Source organism: Salvia splendens, chromosome 5 (genome assembly GCF_004379255.2).
Source record: "Salvia splendens isolate huo1 chromosome 5, SspV2, whole genome shotgun sequence".
Classification (NCBI taxonomy): Eukaryota; Viridiplantae; Streptophyta; class Magnoliopsida; order Lamiales; family Lamiaceae; genus Salvia; species Salvia splendens.
The window spans coordinates 3,451,678-3,462,888 of NC_056036.1; the positions used below are offsets into that span (position 1 = coordinate 3,451,678).

Genomic DNA, 11,211 nt, shown 5'->3' on the forward strand with positions numbered 1-11,211 from the left:
TTATAATATTATAGGTGAAGAAAAATTGGAAATTGGAAACTTTGACTGGGCTCTTATACTTTATTGAAACAACCAAGGCGGTGGTCATGATCGGGTGCTAGTATAAAATTATTACGTGAGAATTATCTTCTTCTTTTTTAATTTCTTACTAGCTACTATTATTTTTTAAAACCGAATATGAAGTAAATCATAATTAAAAAAATGGAGATTACCGATGAATTTATAGACGAATAGTAACTTATATTATTACTTGATTTTAGGATGAACTTTTTAATTTTAGTCTTATATAAATTTGAAGGTGATCATACATAAAGTTGGTGGATAAGGCTGAATATTTAACAAGTACTATTAATATATATCCGATAAAGATGGGTTCCATTGACGAAATTAACGGTGACTTTATTAACATTATAATATTATATGATAAAATAAATTAGCTCACATAATTGACAAGTGTTACCATATTTCATTCTGTGGCAATACATTACTTCTCGTTTCACATATAGTTCTTTTTATAACTTGCGAAAAGAGATACGACGAAGTTTAACCTCTAAACTTTTCTGATTAAATAAAAACACACTCGTTGTTTGTATATTTTCGAAATGACAATTTAAAAAATATATATATATGGAGATTATAAATTGATCAATTCTTTACTATTGTACAGTCGTTCAAACAAGTATTTGTCAACATCATTGAGAGATTATGGACTAGGTAAATGTCACATTCAATCTCCTGCAGAATAATAGAAAGATTTAGATATATGATGTTGAGAAATCTTTCTACCGACTATCCACATGTTTTAGTAATTTTTATTTGGAAAATGTTAAGAGATTAGGTAACAAGCAGTATAATTATATTGCGTAGGAAAATGACTCGCAAATCGTTCAGATTTCAGAATGTTTCGAAATAACTTGAACATAATCTATAGTGGAATTGGGTTTTTTTAATGAATTAATTAGAAAACAATTTAACGAACTGTATACTTCTCTTGAGACTTGAGACCTATATTATTTAATGCAATATTATTAAACAGACTTGATTTAATTTATTTCTACGGTTCTTAATTTTATGTAGATTAATTTGAGTAGTATATTATTAAAGACATATTTGCACATATACTATAGTAAATTAAGGACTTTATTACCACGATCGTTGTCGTTTAGGTAATGATGAATCATCAATCACAATAATATTTCATTTATCATCATCACAATGGGGCCCACGGCGGCTTAACGATAGTAGATTATGCATGTATATATATGTACATTTAAAATAAAAGAAATTCTTAAAAATAGTAGTAGTACCAATTGTTGGTTTTTTTTTACTGCTAAACTTAGCAAATAGTACTAACACGTAGTACAATATGCATAATATTAATCTTTCTATTCCATTCCATTATTTTATTTTATTTTTTTTTTATTTTATTTTATTCATAATGAATTGTGTTAGTTTAAATTGACGAAGAAGGTATATTCGTTCAAACATAGCGTGTAGAAACTTGCAAACAATAGACTACCGACTAATAATATTAATCCGGTCTCCGCTTGCCACGAAAAAAGTTAAAGCAAATAGCCTAAATAAATCAATTAGTGGCACGTCTCCAAAATTGACCCAAAAAATGCCCATAAATACCACACCACACCCTCTTTATTTTCCACACCTAAATTCTTTGAAACAAATTCCATAATTTAGCATTATTCCAAATACTATAATCAAGCAAGAATGGGTGTGAAGAGCTTCTTCCAAGAAGTGAAGACCAAGATCAGCTCATCAAGGCTGTTCAAGGCTTTGGTGACAGAATCTCCGGATGTGCTCCCCAAGGTCACGCCATCCATCAAGAGCATCGAACTCCTCCAAGGCACCGGCTACGCCACCGGCTGCGTCTTCCAAACCAACTTCCCCGAGGGTAACCAACCTCACATCCCATCTTATCTATATACTTCCACTACAATAAACAAAAATCATGCTCCAAATGTCTACTTCAAACTCAGCTATTACTTGAAAACTACACTTAAATCATTGGTCTGAATTGTAATTTATAAAACAGGTGCCCACTTCAAGTACATGAAGAGCAGAGTGGACGAGATCGACCACGAGAAGCACACGATCAAGTACACTGTGTTCGAGGGGGACATGTTGGGAGACAAGCTAGAGAAGATCTGCTACGACATGAAGTTCGAAGACACGGAAGATGGAGGGTGCGTTGTGAAGGTGACGAGCGAGTACCACACCAAGGGCGACCATGAGATCAGCGACGACGACCTCAAGGGCGCCAAAGAGCAGTCCCTCGGCATCTACAAGTCTTGCGAGGACTACCTCAATGCCAACCCTCACATCTGCGCCTAAATCAATCCATCAATCTTTCCCCTTTTGTTGTGTGAAAAATAAAGAAACAATTCTATAGTTGTTTCCTGTCAATGGTTGTTGGTGTGTTTGCTTTCCTCTTCATGGCACAGTATGTACTTGAATTTTAAGAGCTTGGCTTGCTGTAATTTGATCAAACTTCCATTCCAATATTTTCTATATAACTTATTAAGAAAGAAAATTATGCCCAAAATGCAAGTAGTGAAGCCTAACTTAACTCTCCATTTGATTTATTCACTAAAGTGATGAAACAAATGAAAGTTGAGACTAAGCAAGCAAAATAATTGGCATTGAATCAGAGTATCCTAGAAAAATTCTTTGCACAGCCAAGCTAATCACAAGTTATGTATGAGGTCTAGATCAAAGATTTCGTGGGAAGATGTTCGATCAATCCATCTCAGCGGTCTCGGAAATTTGTGAGCTTGTAGTAGAGGTTGTTGCCAGAAAGCAAAATCTGGTAGCCATCACCACATGGGCACTTGAAATGTAGGACTAGGCATTCTCCACTCTTCTCCACAAACACGGCTTCTTGTGACGGATTTTGCGTTTCTTCCTCGCACTCCTCCTGTAACGTTACACCACGAAATCGACAACAACAAGAATGATAAGTGATCTCAGACAAAGATGTTCAAATCTAACACTTACAATTACAACTTTCAACAGAGTAACAAAACAACACTAATTAGTAGTACTACAACTCTCTCTTTCACATTTTATTCGAAGCATTTTCCTTTTTGAAATGTCTCACTCGTGTTTAAATATTTACTAAAACGGAAACACCACTTTACTAAGAAAACAACGCTTAATAAAATCTCATGTCGAACGGGAAATGCATTAACTACAGTGGTATTTAAAATGGGGCAAAAAAACCTCGTCCTCGTCTTCGGTGGCGACTTGATTCCACCACTCTCTCATCTCTCTTAGCCGCTCCTTCATCCTCTTCAACTTCTGCAGTAACAGAATCGCATTTCACAAATTAAAAAAAGGGAAAACGTCAACACATATAAAAAGGAAAAAACCGAACCTTTGCAGTGGGATTCTCGCCGGAGGCGGGAGACCTGAAAAAGTCCCTCTTGGCAGGTGGGCGTGGCGGGGTACCGGCGATCTGGTTGAAGAGGGGGACCGGAGCGAAAATTGGCGCAATTTCTTGAAGCGGGTGTGATTCAGATTCTTGATCGACACTTACAGTCGACATCGGATGGTTCTTGATTGGAGGAATTTCCGAGAATTGTGGAGGCGCCGCCGCGGAATTGGTGATGGTGGGCGGAGAATAGATGGAGGAAGGGGGGCTGAGAGTGGGCCTTTTGGGAAGGGGTTCTAGAAGAGATGAACGGTATAGAGCAGAGTGTCTCTTGGCGGAGGGAAGTGGGTCGGAGGCGGTGGAGAGGTGTTGCATCGAGTTGCAGATGATGTCTTCCTGATGGATTTTTTGGAGGTAGTTGCTTTCTTCACCATCCATTTCTGCTCATTTATGATTTCCCTACTGTTTTTGCAGAACTAACTCAATTTTTCAAGAATTGGGAGAGGAGGGGAAGAAAAGCTTGTTACACTTCAGGGGCTTTTTGGTCATTTCATAAGTTTTTTCTTTAATTTTGAATTTGCAGCGCTATCTATCTATTTTCTTTAAAAGGCTAAAATCAAATTGCTACCTATTCCTTGATCAATCTCTATTAATGCCACATCTTGCTGATTAATTCATTAATTAGAGAAGTTGGTCATGTTTCCAATAATAACATGACCTCTCCTTCTTCACCGCCATTTCTGATCTCATCATCTTTGACTGGATAAAATTCCAAAGGGTCAATATTGATGGATACACTTGATTGTTTTGCTTATAGGGTAAGCAAATTCTTTTTCAAATGAATTAAATACGTGATGAATTCTTTAATTATTTAACTTTTCTTAGACCATAATCTACATGTTTAAGTTCGTCAGGCCCGTAAATGGTATAGGTTACTAAATATAAAGTGAAATTTGATATGTTTCTCACTCATATGGATAATATAAATAAACAACTAATGTGTATTATTTGTATATTAATGAGTGTTAAATATTTATACTGTAAGAATTGTTGGCCCAACTAAATGATGGGCCAAGTAGTTTAATGAGCCCACTACCATAGACCTGATTAAAATCTTTCTGATATACTCCTACTAATACTATAGATTATAAAAACAACATTAATCATCTATAACAGCGCATGCCAGATACTTTCAGTTTGCATCAATTGTTTTGATTAGTTAAGAGATTCATCAACTTCTTTTTTATCAAACAAATACCAAGTTGCTAAAATTTTGGAATATAAGTAATTTATAATATGAAATACAAATATATATTCATCTATATTATAATTTATATTTGCAGTCCTATTTGACCATAAATAAGCATAAAATTTGTTTTAGACCGGTCCAAGATTTTCAGTATTGGACTATTGGTTAATAGGCAAAGTAATTGTATCTAATATAATAATTTTTTAGTAGGAGTATTTGAGTATTTTTTAAATCATTATGTATTCCTTGTTACTATCTCCGTCCACCAATAAAAGAGCACATTTGGGGAATGACACGAGATTTTAGGAGATATTGTTTTGTATGTTAAGTGGAGATAGAAAATAGTATAGTATATTTATAATATTAATATGAGAGAGAAATTTAAAAAAAAGAAATGTAACAGGAAAAACTAAAAAGGAAAGTGGGAAAAAGTTAGTGGAAGGTAGATCCTACTTTTATAATATATTAGTTTTATAATCAAATGTTTAGTGGAACGTGGGATTCATCACCAAAAGTAGTAAAAGGCCAAATGAGAAGTTTAATATGGTGGACGGAGGAAGTATTATTGATAAAACAACATTATTTGGTTTAAAATATAGTAGTAATTAATGTATTCTTGAGTAGTTATCACCATATCAAACTAAATTGTATGAGATTAATTGGTATAAACGTATTGAAGATACGATGATATTACTCCTCGTCCGATCCGTCTATAAAAGATAATTTTATTTTTTATTTTCTCTTTATTAAATTAGTTAGTACTAAAACTGGAAAGTTACCCCAATTCATCACTCAATTTTTTTTTATCTTTCTCTTTCTTACTTTATCTATTTTCTCTCATACTTGATCAACTTTATTTCTTTCCGATCTCTCTCATACTATCTCAATTTCACATTAAAATTCGTTGATATCTTTTTTTACATTATAATATTAGTTTCCACCCGATATTCCGCTTCTAGTTATTCCTTAATTAATTTAATATAGTTTTATTTAAACTATTTAACATTTATTTGAATTTGAAGATGATTACAAGATAGTGAACTAGCAATATAATAACGGTTCAGATTATAAACTATAAATAAAATCGATAAAATAAAACACGAAGCAACCGAACAGCACAATGTAATAAGTACGTTCTATGATTCCTAAATTGATAGTACTAATTTAATTAATCTTTAGGTCAATATGTAATCATGTTATACCAAACCCCTTTTGCTTATACCTTAAGTATAATACGAAGCAATACACAGGGAGAGATCAGATGGGCGACGTGAACAGAAGAATTGCAAGAGGGTTGTACTTGAACAGAAGAATCATGTCATCATTAATACTACTCTACGTCATTATTTGTGTTGAGAAAACGGTGTTATTTTCTCTCTAATAGTAAAATGAACCGATTCAGTAAGTTTTAAAAAAAATAAAAATCATATACTCCTTTTTTTTGAGTTAATCTTTTTCTCTATTCTTCACTATTCTATTGTCATAGAGAAAATATTTATAAATTCACTTTTGAACTCTCTCTCTCTATGTAGATAGATGAAGAATCAAAAGTAATTATATTTGCATCATGTAGGAGTTGAAAGAATTGTGGGAGAAAGAGAAGAAGTCAGCCTCTCCGGCACTGGTGGCCTTGGCAGACAACTACTTCAAATCTATGGGAGCTAATAATGAGCTCGACATTAAAAAGTTCTCCACTCTCACTAAACAGCAAGAGCAATTCCTCACTCCCACACCACATTCTATCCCTGCAACTAATTATATGAAGAACGTTGTATGTAATACTTCATATATCTATCTCATAAAAATAAACTACTTCTCTATGTTGATATGGACCACATTCTCTCTATCCCCCTTTATTTTATCGATTGTGCATTAAAACACGTGTCATTTCAATATGTACTGTTTTCGTAGGAATGTTGAAGTATAATTAATTTTTTAATTAGACTAAGAAAAAGTTGTTGGAAATTGGACCCTAATAATACTACTACTATAAGGAGTCGTTTGGTTGCTTTGTTTCATCAAGGTAAGGATTGATAACTTAGTGAAACTAGGTGTTTGGTTGTCAAAGTGTAGCTTTGTAAAGCCTGTGTTTCAGAACTGAGGCCCGCACTGTTCATTAAATTTTACCCAGTTTCGAATCTAACCCAACACCATCAGATTGAGTTAGATGGCCTCGATTTGTGTGTCAACCAGAAACCCCATATCCACTGTCACCGCCGTCACGCCACCCAACGCCACCCAACGCCAGCTTCAAAATCGCGGAGGCGATGGCGGAGCTACCGATATCGACATCGATTTCCAAATAATTAGGTCCGCGGTGGTAGTAGTAATTCAACGCCTTCCCTAACAAACACGCCGAGTAATTCCCCACCGTCGTTTTCACAATCCACGGATCTTTCACGATTTTATTCACAATCTTAAATTGACTGCTGCGGAAGGCGTTGGAGCCGTTGATGAACGGATACAACAGCGAATTCGACCCAATCGGCTAGTCGACCTTGCTGGAAAAGTAGAAAACCGCCGAGTGATGCTCGCGCCCGGGGACTTGGAGATTGATCGCGATGACGAACGTCTTCGATGATTTCTAGCACCTCGAGGCGCGCAGTGCGTTCATCGCACGGTTGTCCGGCCGCGACAGGACGTGATCGAGTTTGCCGCTGGATCTGAGCCAGTCGACGCCGGCCGGATTCATCAGCCACTCGCCGGCGGGGTTCTTGCCCTTCTTCATCTGGTAATTCGGGCTGCGGGCGGAGAATAGGTCCCCTGGCGGCGACGCCCAGCCGTTGGATCCGGTGTTGAGGTCGACGTGCTTCAGCGATCCGGTGGTGATGGCCTCATCCCTCCAATCCGGTGCTTCAGCAGTTGGAAATATATTTGATTATGTCTAGTAAGTGAAGAGCATACGTGTCATTTAGGCGGCTTAACTCAATTAAAAAATGGCAACCAAACGTCACATGAGTTTATTTTCCTACACTTGACTTCTATTAACCAAACGGTGGGTTTCATAACCCATCTAAGTAACCATCTAAGGCCCAAAACTCATCTGCCATGACATGATTTATTTAATCTGGTTGAAACCATCTAAGTAACCAAACGACTCCTAACTATGTTTTGGCAGTTGGAAATGAAACTTAGGCAACACAATAGTCCCCAACCAACACCAACTGCTGCAACTTCAACTCTTCAGACATATAATTCGAATTATCGTCCAAACCCCGCAGAGACTTCGTCAAATGGAATATGGTTAGGCCTTATGTTTCTTTCTCTCTTGTTTGTCTTATACTACTATAATATAGTAGTAGTATCTTTTATTTTTAATGCATGTTTTTTTTTCTTTTTTTAAAAAGTGGCGACTACTACGTTCAAAATAGTGGAAATGGCACTCACCATTGGCAGCATCTCCAGCATGTGTATTATTATGTGGCAGATCGACCATAGTTGAATAAAATTGTAATGACCTTTTGGTTTTTTTGGGAGTTTTATATTTACTAATTTTGCTACTTGAGAATCTTTGCATTGGCTACTTTGAGAGGTTTTAATGAGACTCTTTCTGTTTTTCTTATGCTTTAAAATGTAGTAGTAAATGATATTGATTTTATTATATTATCATAGTGTGTATATTTATAAGTAAATATTATTATGACAATGAATGAATTTAATACTTATATTTTGACATTTATACAATTTTATAAAAAAAAAATCAGTACTTAAAAAATAAATTTGGCGTGACATTATTTAAAGACATTGATCAACAAATCAAATTACTGATAATATATAAGTCTTTATATTATATAGATTTTATTTAATACAATTAAATACATATCTATACATAGTACTCCTATTATTTTAGACGATGCGAAAAATCAAGGAAACACCTCAATTATAGACCTCAATCCTAAAGCAGTGATTTTATAATTTTTGAAGGCAGCAGCTACAAAGAGCTTAGCCCATTCTTTCTCAGTTCTTTCTTTTCCTGGAAAATTAGCCATCATGAACATATCAATGGCGAGATGACTTTCAGTTGCCTCATGACCATGCTTCTCTTCATCCACAACTATATCCACAATAATCACCTTTTTACCATTGATTTTGCTGTTTATTATTTCTTCTCTGCATTTTCTCAGTATTTTGGTGCAATCTTCATCGCTCCAATCATGCATTATCCACTGTCAATCATAAAGATGCATTATTCACTTTAAAAGATGCAAACTACTCATTTAATTTGGTCTATAAACACCATTTGTTCGATGTTCCTAAAAAGTCATTTCATGTATAAACCTCACACCCCCGTTGTTCGGTCATCCCAAAAGACTAATCTATGGTGGTGTTCGGTTTCCAAGATAAAATAATACCAAGATACAATTTAGGATTAAGTTATGAGATTAGTTTAGTTATAGGGGTTAGGTATGACTAATTATCCCATGATTATCCATCTAGAATTGAGTTGTGGGATTAAATCTCATGAACCAATCACACCACAAATTTAATCCCGACTACAATCTTGTTCGATCATTCAAATAGACTTATAATAACTTATTAAGAGAAACAATTCATTTGGTCTATAAACCTGTTAAGGGTATTGATCCCTCAACAAGAATCAGCGATAGGAGAATTCGCGAGGACGTAGAACCTCGACGATCAACCGGCGAATTGTGATACTTGGACGAGAAGAAAGCAAGAAAAATTAAGGCAAATTGGTTATTTCATAATAATGGCAAAAGCGAAATAACAAGCCTTTTTATACTAAGGACCCTAGGGTTGATTCGACCTACGATTCGGGAAAGAATCAACAAAGAAAACCCGAAAAGGAGCTTATAATTATGCTCGACCAAAATAATAGTTAATTACTTAAACGTAATAATTCTAAAAATGTCCTTAGCTATTTCTATAGTAAAATAAATACAATTGAATATAATTGTAATGTCATTGATTTAGAAACACAAATTAGCACCCATAATTTTAGACGATAAGGCGAACAATGAGGGAAACACCGAAATCAATCCTAAAGCAGGAGTGATTTAATAATTTTTGAAGGCAGCAGCAGCAAAGAGCTTAGCCCATTCTTTCTCAGTTCTTTCTTTTCCTGCAAAATTAGCCATTATGAACATATCGAAGACAGGATAACCTTTAGTTGCCTCATGAGCTTGCTTCTCTTCATCGACCACCATATCCATAAATTCACAGAAAATGAACACTAATATTAGCTACGCCGCCGCCGCTATATATACATCTATGTTTGTTGGTGGTCTACATAACTTACCATATGTAAGAGTGAGTGAAGACTTGGGTAGAAATAAATGTCAATCTATGAAAGAGCGACGGCGGGAAATTAATGCTGAGATCATCGTTTAATATTTTGAACTAGTAAGTATTTCATTTCAAACTCAATTTTAAAATTTGTAGCAAACTAGACCTTTTTATATTTTACATGAATTTGGATCTTAATTTGTATATTCATCACAATCGAAATTGAAAATATATGGAATACTTTTGAAGCTCATTTGTATAATTGCTTTTTCTTCCTTTCAAATCCTATTTACAGCCTCAAATACCAAACAATTATGAACTAAAAAATGCTCATCAGATCCGAGACAATTACTCTTTTGCTACTCGAGGATCTTTGCATTGGCTACTTTGAGAGGTTTTAATGATTTAATGAGCTTCTTTCTGTTTTTACTTAAGCTTCAACTTTTCAACTTTGAGAGGATTTAATGAGTGGATAATTAATGAAGAAAGTAGTGCGTGGATATCTATCCCTGTTTGACTCGAGCAAGCTTTTAAGAAATGAAGACGAAATAGGTAAAAAGTTTGTATTCCACCTTTATATATTGATATAGTAGTAGTAATTATGAAATGCAAGTAAATTGAGTGAGAAGATTAGGAGACGCACTTACTAAATGTAGTACTTTTCCTTCTTTCCATAGTAGTGAAGACATTTTTTCCGGCATAAAGATTAAGAAAAAAGTATGTAATGAATAAAGTAAAAGAGGGGAAAAAAGTATGTAATGAATAAAGTAAGAGTGGAAAAAAATAAGAGCGGAAAAATGTGTTACTACTTTTTACTAAATTAAGAAGGAAATGACTCTACTACTATGAACCCCGAAAATGAAAAAAAATACTTTACTACTATGGAACAAAGAGAATAGTAAGAAGTAAACGAGACATATAATAGGCACACATTACATTATTTTATTTTACTTCTACAAGAAACTAATTACTCCAATCCGCCAACAAAACATAAACTCATTTATGGATGACATGAGTTTTAATGTTAAATTAGTAAAGTAATAGAGAAGGGAGAAAAAAGTGATAAAGTAAAAAGTACTCTCTCTGCTTGCGAATAGAAGTCTCATTTTTTCATTTCTGTCCGTCCGCTAATAGGAGTCTCCATTATTTCATTTCGGCCCGTCCGCGAATAGGAGTCCCGGTTCACTTTTATTATAAATGATATATAGGCCCCACCTTCCACTAACTCATTTCACTCACATTTCATTTAAAACTATTATATATTAGTTAGACTCATATTCCATTAACTTTTTTTTCACCAACTTTTCTTAAACGCCGGAGATAAATG

At 34.6% G+C, this 11,211-nt stretch overlaps 3 protein-coding genes and 1 pseudogene across 3 annotated transcripts; 1 reads left to right on the plus strand and 3 right to left on the minus strand.

Annotated features, from left to right (window-relative positions):
* Positions 1–1,648: 1,648 nt before the first annotated feature.
* LOC121805895 (pathogenesis-related protein STH-21-like) lies at positions 1,649–2,548 on the plus strand. The gene is made up of 2 exons (XM_042205928.1): positions 1,649–1,909; positions 2,051–2,548. Exons 1-2 carry the CDS (start codon positions 1,726–1,728, stop codon positions 2,347–2,349), a joined length of 483 nt encoding a protein of 160 aa, XP_042061862.1. The 5' UTR covers positions 1,649–1,725; the 3' UTR covers positions 2,350–2,548.
* Positions 2,549–2,635: 87 nt separating this feature from the next.
* LOC121805894 lies at positions 2,636–4,049 on the minus strand. Its single transcript, XM_042205927.1, has 3 exons — positions 3,392–4,049; positions 3,238–3,315; positions 2,636–2,932 (listed from the first exon to the last, which is right to left on the minus strand). The coding sequence occupies exons 1-3, from the start codon at positions 3,824–3,826 to the stop codon at positions 2,765–2,767; spliced, it is 681 nt and encodes a 226-aa protein (XP_042061861.1). The 5' UTR covers positions 3,827–4,049; the 3' UTR covers positions 2,636–2,764.
* Positions 4,050–6,800: 2,751 nt separating this feature from the next.
* Positions 6,801–8,073, minus strand: LOC121802837 (annotated as a pseudogene).
* Positions 8,074–8,500: 427 nt separating this feature from the next.
* Positions 8,501–9,805, minus strand: LOC121802842 (8-hydroxyquercetin 8-O-methyltransferase-like). Its single transcript, XM_042202538.1, has 2 exons — positions 9,695–9,805; positions 8,501–8,803 (listed from the first exon to the last, which is right to left on the minus strand). Exons 1-2 carry the CDS (start codon positions 9,803–9,805, stop codon positions 8,501–8,503), a joined length of 414 nt encoding a protein of 137 aa, XP_042058472.1.
* Between the last annotated feature and the right edge of the window lie 1,406 nt (positions 9,806–11,211).

Bases quoted from the DNA above. Each gene is read 5' to 3' on its own strand.
- LOC121805895 (XM_042205928.1), top strand. From the start codon at position 1,726: ATGGGTGTGAAGAGCTTCTTCCAAGAAGTGAAGACCAAGATCAGCTCA. The intron at 1,910-2,050 runs GTAACCAACCTC...TTTATAAAACAG, and splicing joins CCAAACCAACTTCCCCGAGG to GTGCCCACTTCAAGTACATG.
- LOC121805894 (XM_042205927.1), bottom strand. From the start codon at position 3,826: ATGGATGGTGAAGAAAGCAACTACCTCCAAAAAATCCATCAGGAAGAC. The intron at 3,316-3,391 runs GTTCGGTTTTTT...CTGTTACTGCAG, and splicing joins GCGAGAATCCCACTGCAAAG to AAGTTGAAGAGGATGAAGGA. The intron at 2,933-3,237 runs GTTTTTTTGCCC...GTAACGTTACAG, and splicing joins CCACCGAAGACGAGGACGAG to GAGGAGTGCGAGGAAGAAAC.
- LOC121802842 (XM_042202538.1), bottom strand. From the start codon at position 9,805: ATGGTGGTCGATGAAGAGAAGCAAGCTCATGAGGCAACTAAAGGTTAT. The intron at 8,804-9,694 runs GCTAAGCTCTTT...TATGATTGACAG, and splicing joins AAAGAACTGAGAAAGAATGG to TGGATAATGCATGATTGGAG.